This window comes from Zingiber officinale, chromosome 1A (assembly GCF_018446385.1).
Source record: "Zingiber officinale cultivar Zhangliang chromosome 1A, Zo_v1.1, whole genome shotgun sequence".
Taxonomy (NCBI): Eukaryota; Viridiplantae; Streptophyta; class Magnoliopsida; order Zingiberales; family Zingiberaceae; genus Zingiber; species Zingiber officinale.
Genome location: NC_055987.1, coordinates 183380696 through 183400529, shown reverse-complemented (window position 1 = coordinate 183400529; position 19834 = coordinate 183380696). Strand labels below are relative to the sequence as shown.

Genomic DNA, 19834 nt, shown 5'->3' with positions numbered 1-19834 from the left:
CATACAAAGGGTGTTTTCATGTTGAAAACAAGGATGGATTGGTTAACGAAGACTAAGTAGAAGTTTAGGTTGAGGTTGTTTCAAATTTTGAATATTTGAACCTCAAAACTTCTAAATTTGGGTTTCCCAATGTTTTAGGGATTCCAAGTCATTGTTGGTGCAAGAAGTTACCACCATGTCTTTAGGGAGGGACTCTTTAAAGACATGAAAATTATTTTCATGAACCTTGGAAGGTGGTTAACCTTCTGTTGTGAACTTGCTCAAGGTTGAGCATTTAAACTTGAAATGGGGAGAAATGGGGAGTGGATATCCTCATTATTTCAAGTGGACACTCAAGTGGTAGATAATGCTCAAGGTTGGGTAGTTGTCTACATTGAGGGAGAAGTTAAGGATAAACGAAGGGTATGAGACCTTCATTATCGTGTTGATCACAACGAGTGATGTTGTGAACAACGATGAGCAACTCTTCAGGGGGAGAGTCTTCAACAAATGGATTTGTTGAAGTGTGCCCAGAATTGGAGCATAGGTTGATGTGTGTCCAACGATGGGTTGATGTGTGCCAATAGGGGGAGAATGTATGGTTAAGTTTAGGCCTTCATTACCTATGGGAAGGTCATAGGGGGAGAATGAAAGGACTCATGAAAGGGAGTAAGTTAGGCTTTCATTACCTAGAGGGAGTTTGCCCTCTTAGGGGGAGAATGAAGAGCTTAATTTATGCTTTCATTACCTAGTGGCATGAAGAAGGAGGCTATGGGATTAGCCTAACTTACATATAGGATTGTAAGTGTTATTGTGGTATTGTCAAACATCAAAAAGGGGGAGATTGTTGGTGCAATATCCCTCAGGTCAAGGTTGACCTGGGTAACCAAGCTGAGTCTTGGTTTGGGTTTAGATGTTTGACAATAAGATATTGATTGAAGAAGAGTCAAGTAGGTCAAGGATTGACTGGATACTTGACTGGGAAGTCCTAACTGGGATGTTAGGCAAAATGAAAGACCTAGTGAGTGAAGCTAGGCAGTATGAAAGTCCTGGTGAGTGAAGCCAGGCAGAAGAAAAGTCCTGGTGAGTGAAGCCAGGCAGAAGGAAGTCCTAGTGAGTGAAGCTAGGCAGATGGAAATCCTGGTGAGTGAAGTCAGGTGAAAGTCCTAGTGAGTGAAGCTAGGCAGATGGAAATCCTGGTGAGTGAAGCCAGGTGAAAGTCCTAGTGAGTGAAGCTAGGCAGATGGAAATCCTGGTGAGTGAAGCCAGGTGAAAGTCCTAGTGAGTGAAGCTAGGCAGATGGAAAACCCTAGTGAGTGAAGCTAGGTGAAAGTCCTGGTGAGTGAAGCCAGGCAAGGGAAAATCCAGATGGATCAAGGATGATTGGACATCTGGTGTTGGGAAGTCCAAGTAGGTCAAAGGGATTGACCGGATACTTGGCACAGAGAAAAGTCCAAGTGGGTCAAAGGGATTGACCGGACACTTGGCACAGAGAAAAGTCCAAGTGGGTCAAAGGGATTGACCGGACACTTGGTAAGGGAGTCCTAGCAGGTCAAGGGAGTGACTAGATGCTAGGCATGACATACCAACAGGTCAAGGTTGACCGGATGTTGGTTTGGGAGGTTTGGGACTTGGTTTTGGACAAAAATCAAGTGCTGGATCGATCAGTGGATCGATCCAGACCTGTCCCAGCGAACAGAGAGCCTCCGGATCGATCCGTGGATCGATCGAGGTCCCAATCGATCGCTGGATCGATTGGGACGCTAAGCGCCGGATCGATCCGTGGATCGATCCGAGGCCTTAGCACAGAGGCGCTCTGGATCGATCCGTGGATCGATCCAAAGCCTCCCCGATCGATTGGGAACATTCGAATCGATCGGGATCCGACCGTTGGCGTCGTTTATAGCTGCAGGCGTGTGATGGCTGCGGTATCTCTTCTCCGATTCACTCCAGATTTCTCGCCAGCTCCTCCACAGCACTCACAAAGCTCAGATCGCCAGTTCTTGAAGGATCTTGGAAGTTTTCCAAGTCAAGAGGCGGATCAAAGCCAAGAAGAGAAGCTAGGGTTAGGGTTTATACTCATTGTAAGCTTGTAAGCTTGTATTTCTTGTATCCTTTCCCTCTCTTCTTGTATTGAGTCTTGTAGGACTTCTCCGCCCTTGGTAGTTACCATAAAAGAGAGTTTTATTTAGTGGAGGGTGTGTGTGTTGGTGTGGATCCTTGGATTAGTCACCTCTTGTGAGGTGGATACCAAGTAAAACAAACCGTGTTAGCGTTGTGTGTTTGTTTCTGTATTTTCCGCTGCACATCTTTGAAGGAACAAGCAACGCCAAGCACCGAGCGAACGCGATGAGCTATTCCCCCCCCCCCCCCCCTCTAGCTACTTTTGGTCCTAACACCATCGACCTAGCTGGACTTTGTACTAGTTATCCGATTGACCCGTCGACCTAGCTAGACTTCTCCTGCACACTTCGTCAAAGTGTTAGATCACTATGAAACTAACTTAACATATTTTGTCATTCATCAAAACCTGAGTTAGACCATCAGTGCTAACCGCACCAACAAATTCATCTACTTCTTATAATTATATACATGTCCTCAAATATCAATTTGACCTAATATATTAAGAACAGTTATTTTTTTAACACGAATATATTTGAAAATTCTAATTCACGTTCAAAAAATTATTGCTCTCAATATATTAGGTAAAATTGATGTTTAAGGGTATTTTTACAATCAGAAGAATTAAATGAACACATAAAAATTGATTTTATGTCATTCCGAGATATATAGATCTTTGCCTAATTTAGCTCAAAACAAGATGTTGGATTTTGAGATCAGAATGACATGAAAATAATTTCTATGTATTTGTCTAGTTCTCCTAATATATAAATGCTCTCAAATATCAATTTTATCAAATATATTGACAGTAGTGAATTTTTAAACATGAATGTATTTAAAAAACTAATTTATGTTTAAAAATTATTGTTCTCAATATATTTAGTCAAATTGATATTTGAATACATGAATATAATTATAAGAATTAAATGAGCTCCTAAAACCTAATTTTACTTCATTCTGAGCTCTCTAGGTCCATCAATCTATTTTGGTCGAATAAACCTAAAGAGCTTCGATTAAAATTAATTAATAGGTCTAGAGAACTCGGAATGACATGAAATTAAGTCTTATGAGTTTGTTGAATTCTTATGATTATATTCATATTCATAAATATCAATTTGACCTAATATATTTAGAGTAGTGATTTTCAGTGCTCTCAATATATACGGTTAAATTAATATTTGAGGTATTTTTATAATCATGAGAACTACACGAATACATAGGAGTTGGTTTTGTATCATTTCGAGATCTCTAAGTCCATCAATCTGTTTTGTCCGAAACCGACTGATGCACCAAGAGATCTCAAAATGATACAAAATAAATTTCTATGTATTCATCTAGTTTTTATCATCGTAAAAATATTCTTAAATATCAATTTAATAAATATATGTAGTAATTTTTTAAACATAAATGGATTAAAATCGATTAAAAAATATCGATTCGACTGTTTAAACAAATACTCGACTGTAACAGAAATCGGATAAAAATAAAGTATCAGTAAAAAATTATATTCTCATAAACATTATTACTAGTAATATACCTAAAAATTGTGAAGATTTTTAAGATTAAACTCGCAGTCGTACCTTTTGTAAATTATTTAAATTTAAAAAGATAAAATTTTGGAAGAAAATAAATATTTTGCATGTACAAATAAAAATCTAGTGTCAAACGATAAATTAAAAATTTCCTTAAGAAACTCAAAGAAAGAAGAAACATGGCCACGAGCATGGCGTAGCGGTTAAGATGTAACGTATTGCGGGTATTAGATGGTTGAATCTGAATTTTAATATCGGTAAAGGGTTATTTCTAAGTTAAATTTTATTATTGTTCTGAGAAGTTTAATTAAGTGTAAAAAATTTTAAGAGATCTTACATAAGGTAAAGTCCTAGTGGATAATAGATACTTGGAATGTCTTAGTTGTGGTTAGGCAACGAAGTCCTGATCCGGAGGACTGGACGAAGTTTTGGCAGGTCGAGGACGTCGAGTAAAAATCCTAAGATCGAGGACACTAGGTGAAAGTCCTGGAGATCACGAACATCAGGTAAAAAATCCTAGGGTCGAACACACTATGTAAAAGTCTTGAAGTCTCATATGCTGAACAAAAGTCCAAATGGTCTGGAGCACCGGTTTGACAAAATGTAAACTCTCTTGAGAGGAGTAGGGGAGGATGTGTTCCCCGTAGAGGGAACAGTAAGCATCGGTACGACATAGAGTTTCAGCGAAATTCAAAGTCAGGACTGAACAGTTCGAAGGCAGTCAAATATTACATTACTTTATATATTATTATTTGTTGGACTAACCCATGATGCAGAATAAAGCTTGCTGAAAAAGGATCATCCAGGCGCCCAAGATAGCAGTTGAGAAGCAACGCGTCTGTTGACCAGCTTTTGTCACCGAGGGCATTCGGACGGTCCAGGCGTCGAGATTGGTCCAGGCGCCCGGATCGGACAAACTTCATCTTCAAGCTACGGTGTCACGCTTCGGTTGGCCAACCCACATCAACGGTCCTGGTGTCCGGACCAGTCCGGATGCCCCGAGATGGATAGAGTTTGTTGGATAAAGTTTCGACGAGAACACGCCACATAAGCCCAGTAGGGGCACCCAAGAAGGACTCCAAGCTTTTGTATGGGGTCATAGAAAGAGAGTTCAACCAGCACCTTCAGTACGTTAATTCAAAGAAGTTTCTCTCTTGTGCGCTACTTCGAAAATAATTCTATGACACCCAAACATTACTCCGACGATAACTACCCTCAAGATTTTTTTCTTCTTAGATCTTTTATTTTTCAGTTACTTATACTTAAATTTGAATTATTTTTCTAACGATTCGATTAATTAGTAATTATCCAATAAAAATATTCTCAAGTGCAGATCTACTTAAGTAGGAATCATCACGAGCTCAAAATTGTTTCTGTTGCGTTTTCTCTCGCAATAGTTTTACGTGGAGCTAAAGAGTAGCACCGTTTGATTATCTACTGGGACACGTGTTCAAAATTGATGCCTAATTTAGTGGAAAAATATGGATTGGGTAGCCGTGGGCTAAGTACCCATAGATGAAAAAAGCCCATGAGTTTATCATCACAAATGAGTATCAATTTAGCATTGGACGATCTTACGACTTATACAGCACTTTTGTGATTTACTCTGGAACTGATGGGAAACTTTTGTAGGACAGATCAATCATCTCCAAGATTAATTAAGGCTAATTGGGTCGTTATTTAAAAAAAAAAAACTACTCATCTAGATGCATACATTCTAACAAAATCCATCCTTCTCCATGGAACTACAATCCCATTCAAAGTTCAAGCCTCAGAAAACAGCAATATCTACAGCTACTTCTCTACAGGAAATGGAAATGTAAATGTATACAAGAAGGTATGAACAAAACCAAAAGCAGGACAAATTTGAAGAAGGTGGCTTCGTTTACCTCGGCCCCGACAGCCGGACGGCCGAAAGCAACGCATCGCTGTTACAGTCCGACGGCCCTGAACCCGAATCCGTTCCCTCTTCGCTGATAGATTTGAAGGCGTTTGCGTATAGCCGGAATCCCAGCTGCGACGACACCGGAGGCTGAGCCACCTCCTGCAATCCTTCCAGCATTTGGACCACTTTCATCATCGAAGGTCTCAAATGCAAGTCCTCCTGAATACACCACAGGGCGACTTTAATTGCGACATCCATTCTCGCATCCATTTCGTTGAATCTCAACTTCGCGTCGAAGACCTCCATCAGCCTCCCCTCCTCCATCTTCTTGAAAGCGTACGAAGGGAAATGAGCTTTCTCGGAGCTCTCCGCCGCCGGGTCGAAGTTCTTCCTCCCTCCGATTATCTCGAGCAAGACCATGCCGTAGCTATACACATCGCTTTTCTCAGATATGGCGTAGTTGGTGATCCATTCCGGCGCGAGGTATCCCCTGGTGCCTCTGAGGGTCGTGAAGACGTGACTCTGTTCTCTCGTCATCAGCTTCGCGAGCCCGAAATCCGACACCTTGGCGTGGAAATTGTCGTCCAGGAGCACATTTTCAGGCTTGATGTCGCAGTGAATGATCTTCGATTCACAGTCTTCGTGGAGATAGGCCAGCCCCTTCGCGGTGGCGAGAGCAATGCTGTACCTCTTGTCCCAGTCCAGGACGAGCTCATCCTCGTTCCTTTTGAAGATCCATCGATCCAAAGACCCCTTCGCCATGTACTCGTACGCGAGGAGCCTGTGCGCGCCCTCCGCGCAGAAGCCGCGGAGTTTAACCAGGTGGATGTGATGAATGCTGCCGATTATGGTCACTTCGGAACGGAATTCTTTCTTTCCCTGGCCGATACCTTCCAGCTTCTTCACCGCCACTCTGGTGTTATCGGGGAGCTTCCCCAGGTAGACCGAGCCGAAGCCTCCTTCGCCGAGCTTCACGGAGAAGTTTTCTGTAGCTTCTTGAAGCTCTCTGTAACTGAACCTGACTGGCATCCCGGAGATGCTCTCCAGAAAGTTATCTTCCTCCGATGATCCTTGAGAAGGGTCGGGTATTTTCTTCCTCCTCCGATGAATCCGCAAGGAGAGATAGATGAGAGTTACTATCACGCAGACAGTCATTACTGAGATGACGACGACGATGATCGCCGTCTTATTACCGCTGCCTCCTTGTCCATTTGAGCCATTGCTCCCATCTGCATTGCCCCGCACCTTGATGTAAGTAGAACTAGATGAATGGCCCTGAATCTGCCTGAAGTTGCCTATCTGATCGAAAAGAAAGCAATTCGATGAGCTCCCGTCGTGGAACAAAGCGACGCATGAGCAGTTGTTCGTGCAAGCATCTCTGCATCCAGTTAAGTTCGAAACTAAACTAGGCGAAATGAAATCCGTGGCGAAGTACCCGACTCCATCGCCGACCTTGACGAGATCCACCGACGCGCTCGTGTCACAGGATGAGGACATTCCAGGATCGCAGTTGGGAGTAGACGAGCTAAGAACGGTCGGGCACTGGCAACTGCCGCCGGAGGAGCAAATGAAGTATGGATTGCAGTGCTCGGGCGCATTGCAAGAATCCCTCGGAATCCTGACAGACAAGGGGTTGGCTTGGCCGGAGTTGGAGAGTGAATAGAAGGAGATGAAGCCTGATTTTTGCAGAACGGCGGCCAGTGTGTCATTTCCAGAGGAATCTGAAGTCACGACGATGATTTGACAGATAAGGGTTCGGTTGCTGTCGTAGAAGTTCCACGAGTTGGAGTTGAGCACCGCGGTGCGGATGCTGCCGCCGGCCTTATTCTGGATCGGCGTCGAGTCGCGGCTCAAGAACCAGTAGGGCTGCGGAGATGGGAACTGAGCGAAGAGCTTGGCATCGCCCGACTCGATCCGGAGCCGGTACTTCAACCCCTGGTCATTAGGGTCGCTCTCCAGCGACATTCCCTCCGCGAAGCTCTGATCGGGAAGTAGCGTATCGGTCGGGTGATCGAAGCTCTGCCATATGGGGCCGGATCCTCCGCCGTCGCCGAGGAAGACGAGGTTCCCGGAGTCGAGGAGCTGGATCCGAGCCACGCCCTTGCCGCGGGTATCGGTGGACCAGATCTTGGCATCTCCGGACTGGAGATAGGCGTTTCCGTCCTCGTCGAAGACGAAGTCGTCGGAGTTGGAGACCGGCTGCCCCCGATTGGCGCTCCAGACGACGGTAGCGCTGCCCTGGTGGACCACCGCGAGAAGGAAGGCGCTGGAGTTGTCTCCGAAGCGGGTGAAGCCGAAGGCGAAGGCGGAGCTATTGGACAAGAGGAACAGCCCATTGTTGTCGATATACTCCATTTCCGAGCTGCGGAAGCCGGGGGCGAGCTCTTTTCGCTGGGTGCTGCCATCGGCCGATCTCGAGAGAAGCCACAGGTGGATCAAGAACACAAAGAGCGCCTTCATCACCACCTCCAGATCCGCCCGCACACCGAGTCCGACTCGGCAACTGGAACACGACCGGAATCGGGGGAAAAAAAACGAACTTTTAATTTCTTTCTCAAAACCCTGCAGAATTCCACAGAAACAAGAAGAACAGAGTGCAGTGGGGAAGGGACCTCCGAAGAATGGGAATTTCGGTGGGGAAAGAGAGATCTGAGTGAGAATTAATGATTCGAGTTGTTGAGGAGATCGAATGTGAGGAGGAGGAAGGAGGAGCTGCCGCTCGATGAGCATTTAATGGGAGGCAAAGCATAGCCGCATAGGGAGGGAAGAGTCAAGTCGGAAGGGCTTGGTCACCATTTGGATATTTATAACTTGAGTTGCAAGTAAAAAACTCAAGAGGTTCATGGTCGATCATTTTATTTTATTTTATTTTTAATAGATCACATCATTTTATTTTATTTTATGTATCTATCCTGAATTTTTTCTTAAAATTTTTCTTTAAATAAATCATTTCTCTTATAACTTTAGGTCCATTTACGCCGATTACTTTTGAAGATATACAAACCGTCCATATAATTTTTTTTATTGATATTCAAAATAAATTAGTAAGTATTTATAGTGAAATCTATTAATCCGGTGTTCCGCTCATTAATAAAAAAAATTATCGAAATGAGACTAATTTTTACCTCAAAAATTGGGGAAAACGGATAAAAAATAAAATGGCCGTTCTTTTAATTGAAATCGTGGGACTCTTTTTAAGGGGAGGGATATCTGATCTATTCTCTTATCCAATATTTATATTGATGGGAGATAATGATCTCCATCTATTTAACATATAAGAATCAATATCTTCCATCAATCTGATTTTTCTGATCCAGGAGTAAATAAGAAAAAAATGATTGAGGATTACATTCTCTCTTATAAATATTTTATTTTTTTTAATTACTTTTGTTTTTTTACATTATTATAACAATTTTAGATTATACAACATGAACCCTTTAATTTTAATGAACGCAACTAATTTATGTTGCATTAATTGTAATTCATAGTTCTTGTAATATAGATGTCTTTTTAATAAATATTAGACATAAGAATATTAATTATCAAGATGGATATCTATATGTACTTTTTTTTATTTATCTTGACAATCAATAGACAATTTTCGTGGAACTGAGTTCATCATTTCAGGTTTGATATTACTTGACCTAATTAATTATTTTTTTCTCCTAATATAGATACTTTATCTATATCAATATATCAACATAGATCAATATTATAATATTACAGTAAAAAGTAATTAGGTTCTTCACAGTCCATTTCCAAATTAATTAGTCAATCGTCAAATTAACTTGGGAGTAGAAGAGTCTTTTGTTACTGAGGGCATATGTCTATCGATATTTGATCTCTTATCTCATTGTAATAAGTCTATCATCCTTTAATCAATATCATATTATAACGGTTACAATTAATTGTTATTATAGTATTGACCATTTATTTCAAATCAATACTAATCGGTATTATATTGAATTAGTTACTAGAACATAGCGGATATTATAATTGTTACTAGATCATAGCAGTTATAATTGTATAATTATAATTATATTATAGTAAAAGATAATTATATTCATCTCAAGTGTCTCTAGTAACTTGTCCTAAGATTATGTAAAGGAAAGTAAATTATGATGTCAGTTTGTAATTGACCGTCAAATAGCTAAGGATAAAAGAATGTTGTTCAATTCCTTAGAATATGTACCTTTAAAAAAATTGATGAATGATTTATTATAATAAATCTATCCCTCTTTGGAGACTAATTACAATGGTAGCAACTTAAGGATATTATAATTGAGTACAAACTCGTAATTACAATAACAACACTTAAAAAAAAAGTCATTTTCTAAAAATAATAATAAAGCGACCTTTTCATAGTAAATGAAAAAGACACTCTATTGACATTCTTTTAATTTTTATCCAATATAATTTATAATGTAGATTTTCAAATTTCATCACACTCATGACTATATATTTTCTTCAAACTACCATTTATGGATACTTTTAAAATATGTTATCACTATAATTGTGGAGGCAAGCAAATAGTTAATAATTTTTCATTCTAGATATATTGCAGTCCGGATGAAAGAGACTTTGATATGCCAGTTAAATATGTGGACAATGAAAATTAATAAATTTGTCCACTTTTTATTTTGTAAAAAAGAATTTAAAAAATATTTAATTACCCACCATTTATTTCTTAAAGGAGGCTGAGTGTTGTAGGCATGAAGGATGCTATTTTGTTTCATCTTATTAGTATTCTTTTTAATTAAATTGAAATTTTATATTTTTGCTAAAAAAAAAATTATAATTCCGATAGTAAAATATTTTTTAAAAATTTAACGTCCTAAAATATCCAAAGCTAAAACCAACATAATACTGATATCTATCATTGAAAATACTTTTTGAAAAAAATATCCATGAAAAAACATTAAAATATTATTGAAATTTAAATGGAGAAATTATGATGCAATAAAAATTTGTGATTTAATTAGCTTCTCTAAAAAAAATGTATCATGTAATATGCATGATGTTGAGGATTTAATTTTAAAATAAATTTTATTTTAAAAATAAACAAAAAAAAAAGTCTCGTATTACATAGTTTCATCATCATTTGTTAATATTACATTAATTAATAATTTCGAATAGTCTTATATATAATGAGCAACTATTATAATGCATTTTTTTATTGTAAGCTTAAATTAATTAATAATTGACTATTATTATTTTACTTATTATAAGCTAGATAAAGATGAGTAGGAGCTTAATAATTAATTAAAATAGATGTCCTCTCGATTCCTGATAGGAGGGTTGTCGACTAATACTGAATAAGCCCGTGATTTACCAGTCTCTGAGGCCACTAAGGTTGCCACTAAAGACATGAAGTTTCAGACTAAACATATTGTCTAAAACATGAATTTTGATCGATTACAGGTTTAATGTTTGATTAATTACATAATCAAGGTTTTGTTAAGATAATTTGATTAGCTTCAATTGTAATCTTTGATCAAATAAATTAAATCATTACTGATATGGGTTATAGCAAGCGGATTTAGAAGATGACGTGGTAGTTAAAGTCAAGATGATGGGATGATCAAAGTTAGGATAGAGGAGCATTCCACACTTGGTCCTATTGATCACCTAGCCTCAGGTTCTCGGGTCCTGCCCGTCCTAAAGCATGACCCTCAAATAAAGTTGACTGGATACACACCCGGTTGAATATAAGGACTCTAGGGCTCTACTCTGAAACTAAAGGAAAAATGTGCTCGGTCAGTAAAGGGCTGGTCGGATTCTAAGGAGTCCGACCGGACGAAAGGGCGATACGGATTATAGTGAGTGGATTGAGAAGATGACGTGGTAGTCAAAGTCAAGGTGATAGGGGGGGTCAAAGTTAGGATAGAGGAGCATTCCACACTTTGTCCTGTCGATCGCCCAACCTCGAGGTTCTCGGGTCCTGCCCGTGAAGCCCTAAAGCATGACGCTTGGATAAGGTTGACCGGATACACACCGAGCCGAATATAAGGACTATAGGGCTCTATTCTGAAATTATAGGAAAAATGTGCTCGGTCAGTAAAGGGCCAGTCGGATTCTACGGAGTTCGGTCGGATGAAAGGTTGTCCAGGTTCTAGGCACTTAAGCCTTCTAAAACTCTTCACACTCGATCAACCGGATAAAAGCCAGTTGAACATAATGCTTTCTATGCATGCCCAGCCAGGCAAAGCCCGGCCAGGTTTAACGCACTTAGCCTCATAAAGCTCTTAGTATACGACCGGTTGGATAAAGGCTGGTCGAACATAATGTTCTCTGTAGACGCTCGGCTAGGCCAAGTCCGGTCGGGTTTAAAGACACTTAGCCTCACAAAGCTGTTAATATATGATTGGTCAGATAAAGGGCGGTCAAACATAAGACTCTCTGTGTACGCTTGGTCTGACAAAGACCGGGCGGGCTTAAAGACTCTTATCCTTTGGAAACTCTACATATACGTCGGTCAGGCAAAGGTCAATCAGGTTTAAGTTATTTAGTGTCATATTGTCCCTAAAATAAAGCTCTAACATACATGATTTACCATATGACTTTTTGAATGGATCTTTGGCATACTGTGGGTACTATATTAGTCTCTAAACAGATCTTGGGAGTATTTAACATATGACAGAGCATATTGATACAATGGCAAGCAATACAGCCGACTTTATGGACCTGCTAAGATATATTCAGCAGACAAGCAACAGACAACATTCTAACAGTCTGTCAGAATTGTCTGGGAATATTCCTTTGGAACCTCCTTCGGAGGTTATCCTATTTCCCATTTGTGACCCATTTATAACAGCATCCTCCTTCAACGACTTCATAAAAGGTTTAAGCTATAAATGATAAAAGAGGTACATATGTAGGTAGAAAAAAGATTCCTCAGAGACTCTTTGAAGAACAACCTAACAAACTTTAACGTAAGGAGTCACCTCATGATCACGGAGGTTATAAGAGGTGATATATAAAAAGGGGATCCTCTCCGTTAGCAAGGTACGCAATTAGCATCTTCTAAACCTTACTCTCGTGCGTATCCTCTACTAGTCTTCTTCGTCCACCTGTCGAAAAACGTACTGATTTGAACGTCGGAGGATCTTGTCAGGGACACCTTCCCTGGTCTTGGATCACTAACTCTTTGTTGGATTGTCGAATTATGTGCAGGATCATTGAAGAGCTCCATCGACGATTAAAGAAGTCTTCCGCCGATCAACAGACCATCCACCTGAGCGAGGGCACCATCTCCCTAGTCTTCAGACAGAATCAATTACAAATCTAAATTTTAATCAAAATATGGTGGTTGACATTATACCAAAATGTAATTAGGCTCATCCCAGACACCCCTGATAGCCCATCCCTAAATTATATGAAAAAAGATAAATCAGAGAATAACTTATAGTCTACCCATATCTTAATTTAGCAAAATGGCACTTGTTTGGAGTTGGCTTTACATTTTATTGATATTTTTATCTTAATTTTTATTTCTCCGCAATTGTAGCTAATTTAAGTAATTAACTTATTTAACTTTGAAATTAATGGTTGTTATCTCTTTTCTGCATGTGTGTGGAAATTTTAGAATTAGATGCTAAAGTTATATATGGGCATATTTCTGTTAGGACCGGTGTGAGCTAGAAGAGGATGAATAATTTTGATTGCGTCTATAAATTTTGTACAATGGAAACTTCAAGTCAAATTGACACCACATGCACAACATCAAGATTTACTTGGTTCACCGCCAGAGTCGATCCTAAATTTTGAAGGGTCTAGTGCAAAAAAAAAATCTCATAAAAAAATAATAAAAATGATGCATAGACATAAAAGATATAGAAATATCTTGAAGCGCACACTAAACAATAGAGAAAAAGATAAAGGAATATGATATACACACCCATTTTAATCGAAAGGAAAGCCCTGAGTGTATGAATAAGCTCGAATTATATTGGATCTATTATGCACAGTCTTATCTTGCATTACAATAGATGCTTCCGCGTCTCAAATCATCCGTGATAGTAAAGTCACACGGTGATCAGAAACAAGAATAAAAATCATACTCATAGCTTCCTTGCTTGATAGAGCTCCAGCCTAGACTTGGCCTCCGGTAGCAGCTTGTCCACCCTCTCATCCTGAACCAAGTGCGATTGTTTGTATACCCAATAGAGTGTGTTGAGAACCTCAGCCTTCGCCAACTCCTAGCTATCGGGCACATGTTTAGCGATGTAACAAAGAAGAATCAGAGTTTCGAGCTGCACCTGCTCACAATGGTAGACCAGATGGACAAGATGTCTTGCTCTGTCGGAGTAAATTATGGCCTGGGAATGATTGACATATATGTTGGTGCAACGAGGCCGACAAAAGAGGTTGAATTGCCTATAAAATAAAAATAAACCTTTTCCGATCTTCCAACTCAAATTAGTAGCACAATTATAACAAAAAAATTGAACAACTAAAAATAGAAGAGGCTAAGAAATTAACTTGGTTACAACCTAGATGGTTGTTAATTCAAGACAGTGAAGAGCACTAGTAGATCTCCTTCATTGCAGATGGAGAAGCCTCTTACAGACGTTGACAGCTCAAGAAATAGACTAGGAAAGAGCACAACAGTTGTAGTTATAGTTGTTATTTCTTTCCTAGGTCTAGGGGTCTTTTTATAGCACCTGGAGAATCTTATCCGAGGCTGGAAGGCTCCTTCAATAGGGTGGAAGGTACCTCTAGCGTGGCAAAGCTTATCACGAGATAAAGTCTTATCTTCAGCTAACGACTACTTTTTGCCCAGTCTAAGGCGCCTTCAAGGGGTTGAAAGCGCCTTCCATAAAGGCGTGAAGGCGCCTTCAAGGGTTGAAAGTGCCCTCCACTAGAAAGGTGCCTTCAACAGCTGCTACCGAGCTCCACACTTCACCATTAGTTCTTCCACTGCTCCTCTCACTTGGGTGATTTCGGCCATCCGAAATAGGGTTCACCTGAACCTATTTTCCGGTCTTCTCCTCAAGCAGCCTTCCTCCCCGACTTCTCATCCCTTGGACCGTTGCACGCATCTTTCTCATCCGCCAGTGTACTCTTTCGCAACATCTCGTCCTTCAGATGCACCGAGTCTGTTGACTCCCTTCCTGTGTCATCCTTCTCGGTAGCTGCGTCTTTCACTCTATTTCTTATGTTCCTAAGCTCCTACACACTTACACACAAGGATTAAACACAACAGGACCTAACTGAACTTTGTTGACCACACTAAAACTACCCCGGGATACTTACAATCTCTCCTTTTTTGATGTGCATCAACCTAAGTTCAAGTCAGGGTAAAAATTACAATAAAATAAAAGTGATAACAAATTGCTTGCAAAATAAGTTTTAAAAAAATAAATTGCTTTCAAACAAATAAGTAAAAATTCTAAATCCTAACTCCCCCTGGAGTTGTACCTATTTCTCCCCCTTTAATCACATCAAAAAAAATTTAGGAAAAATAAAACAAACTTTTTAGAAAATTTGAAATATTCCTTTAGGGGTACTTAAAAAAATAATTGATTTTATCGACAAGAATAAATTAGATAAATTAAATTTCTAGCATGTAAAAAATTATTTAATTATCTAATAGGATTTAGAAACCTAAAATAGATTGTCCTACTCGGTTAACCAAATACTTGGGAGGTATATAATTTTTAGAAATTTTCTTAATTTATCCCTTATGATTTCTAATGTACCAGTTGATTTTATCATAATTTTTAAATCTTTGTTTTTGATGGTAATTAGAACATGCATGGTTATCTTTCAATTTCTCTATTTGTGTTTTTTAATTTTTCATTTTCTAATTTCAAATTGTCAAACAATTTTAGTGGGCATGCATTGGCTAATTATCTTTTTAAGTCTATATTTTTTTTCTAACTTGCACATGTTTTTAGAAAATATTTCGATAAATTCAAAAAATTGTTTGGGAGATAGTGCGCGTACCTCACTTACCTCGTGTTCTGATGATCCCCCTTCATCACAGTTCTCCTCTAATGATCCTCCCCCTTCATCGATGCTTATCTTTGAGCAACTTTCATCTTCTTTTTGATGATCTGACATTAGGGCTAATCCTGTGTAGGCTTCGACCTCGGACTCGAAGGACGATGATTCATCCCATGTGGCTTTCAAGTTCTTGTGCTTCGGTCTGTTGCCCTTGTCTTTCTCCTTCTTCTTTAGTTTAGGACAGTCATCCTTGATGTGTCCTTCTTCATTGTAGTTGTAGCATTGGATCTTCCTTTTGTTTCGATAGTGCTTTTTCGTCTGCTACTTAAATTTATTAGTTTTAATAAACTTATTAATTTTTCTTACCAATAAAGTCGTTTCATCTTCGTCGATTGACACTCCTGAGTCTAGATCGTTCGTTCTTGCCTTCAGGGCAATGTTCTGATTAGGCTCCTTTTTCAACTCTTCATATCTAGATTCATGAAGTTCAAAGGTGGAAAATAGATTTTCTAGTGAACTAACTTCGAGGTCTTTAGATATATAAAACGAGTCGACTATAAAGGTCCACTCGGGTGTCCTAGGAAATACATTTAAAGTGAACCTTAGCGAATCTCAATTTGTTACCTTTTCTCTGAGATTCATGAGTTCGATGATGAGTTCTTTGATCCTCAAGTGCATATGTGTGATTGTTTCACTTTCTTCAATCCGGAGGTTCATCAGTTGAACTGGAGCAGGTCCCATCTCGCGAGCTTTGCTTCGAAAATTCCTTCATGTAGCTCCAGGAACTTCTCCCTGAGTTCATTTACTGATTCTTAATCTTCGATCCAATTGACTTCCTAGAGTGGAAGTATGCTGAGTAGGTGGAACTCAGCTCGTCAGTTCGCTATGAAGTCTGCTTGCTCCTTCTTGGTCCATTGGTATTCTTCTTTTTCATTTCCTTGTGGGTCTTTGGGAGCTACAAAATCATATTTTATAATTAAAAGAATCTCAAAATCTATTTTAAAAAATACCTCCATACGTTTCTTCCATGTTGTGAATTCTTCCTTGAACATCGATGGATAGATGCTCGATCTGGCCATGATCTCGATACTTCAGTCGGTCGTTAGTCCTTCTGAGGCGTTCTGGCTTTGATACCAATTGTTGGTGCAGCAAGGCCTACAATAGGGGGCTGAATTGTCTGTAAAATAAAAATTAACCTTTTCTGATCTTCTAACTCGGATTAGTAGCACAATTATAATAAAAGAAATTGAACAACTAAAAATAAAAGAGGCGGAGAAATTAACTTGGTTACAACTTATATGGTTGTTAATCTAAGATAGTGAAGACCACTAGTAGATCTCCTTAGTTGCAGGCAGAGAAGCCTCTTACAGACATTTACAGCTCAAGAAATAAACTAGGAAAGAGTACAAGAGTTGTAGTTACAGTTGTTCTTTTTTTCCGAGGTCCAGGGGTCTTTTTATAGCCCCTGAAAAATCTTATCTGAGACTGGAAGGCACCTTCAATAGGGTGGAAGGCTCCTCCAGCATGGCAAAGCTTATCACCGAAGATAAAGTCTTATCTTCAGCTAACGACTACTATTTGTCCAGTCTAAGACGTCTTCAAGGGGTTGAAAGCACCTTCCATAAAAGCGTGAAGGCGCCTTCAAGGGTTGAAGGTGTCTTTCACCAGAAAGGTGTGAGGGCATCTTCAATACCATTAAAGTCGCCTTCAGCAGCTGCTACCAAGCTCCACACTTCTCTATTGGCTCTTCCGTTGCTCCACTTGCTTGGGTGATTTCGGCTATCCGGAATAGGGCTCACCCGAACCCATTTTTCGACCTTCTCCTTGAGCAACCTTCCTCCCCGACTTTTCGTCCCTTAGACCGCCGTGTGCGTCCTTCTTGTCCATCGGTGTACTCTTCCGCAGCTTCTCATCCTTCGGATGCACCGAGCCCGTCGACTCCCTTCCTATGTCATCCTTATAGCTTGCTACGTCTTTCGCTTGACTTCTTGTGTTCCTAAGCTCCTGCACACTTAGACACAAGGATTAAATATAATAAGACCTAACTGAATTTGGTTGACCACATCAAAACTATCCTAAGGTACTTACAATATAGATAGTTCTCGGTGCACGTGGATTTGGTCAGTGCCACCACCACTTCTCTCATCACCACCACCATTTTGTTTTCAAGTAGGTGAACCAACGAACCTATGATCCTCATCTCCATTGCTCATAATGTCTAGGACAAGCAACCCAGAGTTGTGACTCTAGCAATGAGTAGGTCGGTGAGCTCCCCTTTGTCCATGATTTGGAGGAACTGCTCGATGATGGCCTTGGATGCTAGCGAATTCAGCTTGAATGTGGACCATTAGAGATCAGCATTGTGCTCGGCCATGCAAACTATTCCCATTAGCGCCATAGCAGAATTGTATTGAACATCTCCTGTGCCTTTCTTGAGGAGCATAGCGAAGTAGAGGAGGGCTCGAGATGTCAGCATTGCCCTTGGTCAGTTGCCACAGGGCCTTGGCAGCCATGGTCTTCAGGTAAGCGTTGGTACTTGAATCCTTCATTTCCCTGCCTCGGTTGCCAGAGGTTGACAAAGAATGCTACTGTGATTTCCAGGGGAACGATGCATTGCTGCTACTCTAGCTATGGGAATCTTTGTCAATCTTGGCGGAGGCGACAGTAGTTAAACGACTATGTGGGATTGATTAGTCTTCGATTGGCCTCTTTCCGGATGCCGAAGGGGGGCCATCTCCAGGTCGTCGATGAGGGTGAAAGGTGATGAAGTAGCGAGCTTGTTGGTGAGCATGACAGAGTGGATGGATAGTGTCTTGGAAAGCACAGAGTAGTTACTGTGCTCTTCAACAGTCTCGAAGGCAAGATGGTGATGAGGGGGCAAACGATATTGTTCTGGGTGCACTTGGGATTGTTGGCAACGACTTCGGCAATGGCAAAGGTAGGGCCCCACCTTGACCACCCTAGGGCTGGCTCTGTTCACTGCCTCCCAAGGCAACTACTCCAATGCCTAGTCCTAGTGATATATCAATACTAAGGTGGTGTTTGGTCCTCTCTTAGGAATCAGAATTGGAATGAGAATGATATAGGGTTGTGAAAAAAAAAAATAGGCAAATCGAAAATCGGACCAGAACCGGTAGCTTACCAGTTCTAGTTTATCGATTAACCGGTTAATCAATTTTAACCGGTTCCGGTTAACCGATTTTTATCGGTTTACCGGTTGGTTCCCGATTTTGGATTTTTTTTTTTACCGGTAAACCGATAAAACTAGGTACGGACTGATTTTCTTTGGAGAATTTTTAGTTGGCCCTTTAGTTAATTAGTTTATAAAAAAAACCCAATAACCCACTTCACTAGTACACTTACCTAAGCCCAATAGTCTTTACCGGTTCTCGGTTGGAACCGGTTAACCGACCGGAACCGATTCAATCGGAACCGGTAAGATATCGGTCGGTTAACCGATTTTAAATAAACCATGATAAACTGAAATTAACCAAAATCGATAAACTGGTAAACCAGTTAACCGACCGGTTGAACAGGCCTAGAATGATAGTATTGTAGAATGAGAATGTGTATGAGCATATATATCACTTTTAAAAATAATATTTGGTTAGTTGAATATTTTCTATCCGAATAAATCTAAATTTTTATTTTTACCCTTAGAGGAAAATAAGATAAAAAAAATAGATGAGATAGAAAGTTGAATGTGACAAAAAAATATAATGAGAGATGATCCTGTCCGAACCAGAAGTCAACAGACGCTGGGCACGTGGCGCTCTCCGACTCGCTGATGTAGATCTCCGCTGATGTAGATCTCCAACTGGTGTCGCGATGCTCCGGCTAACCTGCACAGAAGTCGGGCCGGGAAGGGGGTTCCCGGCGGCGACCCTCCAACGCTCAAGTCAGGTAAATTACGATGAACAAGGTGGCTCCCAAACTCTCAGAATACCTCGAAAAATCCCCCTCCGGCGAAGTCTGAGGCTCTTTATATAGAGCTGTGAAGGGTTTGGGCACGTGTACCGAGGTACATACGTGTCCTCTGTCTTTTCCTAGGTATGCGGCTGTCAGAAAGCTTACCTGACCCATATCGCTACAGTCAAAGCATGCCCTTGATGGGACAGTAGAATCCCCTGTCACAAGATTTGGAGCATGACACACACGTGAAACCTACCGGTTGTCAGAGAAAGAAGTCCCCTGTCCTTTTCCCTTGCTCCAAACTTGTCGTCCGGGCGGACAGCTCCCTCAACATCCGGCCGGACATCCGCAGTGGTTTACTTGTGCTTTGTGGAGACTAATAAACAGGGGTGCTTTATGACTTTGATCGGTCAAAAGGTCAGCTCGGTCCATGACCTTTTCAACTGAGCGTCGGAAC

At 40.4% G+C, this 19834-nt stretch overlaps 1 protein-coding gene and 1 pseudogene across 1 annotated transcript; both read right to left on the bottom strand.

The window, feature by feature from the left end:
• Positions 1-5350: 5350 nt before the first annotated feature.
• On the bottom strand, positions 5351-8085 carry LOC122038605 (G-type lectin S-receptor-like serine/threonine-protein kinase SD2-5). Its single transcript, XM_042598411.1, has one exon. It carries the CDS (start codon positions 7975-7977, stop codon positions 5518-5520), a length of 2460 nt encoding a protein of 819 aa, XP_042454345.1. The 5' UTR covers positions 7978-8085; the 3' UTR covers positions 5351-5517.
• Positions 8086-13577: 5492 nt separating this feature from the next.
• Positions 13578-18256, bottom strand: LOC122007795 (annotated as a pseudogene).
• Positions 18257-19834: the final 1578 nt, after the last annotated feature.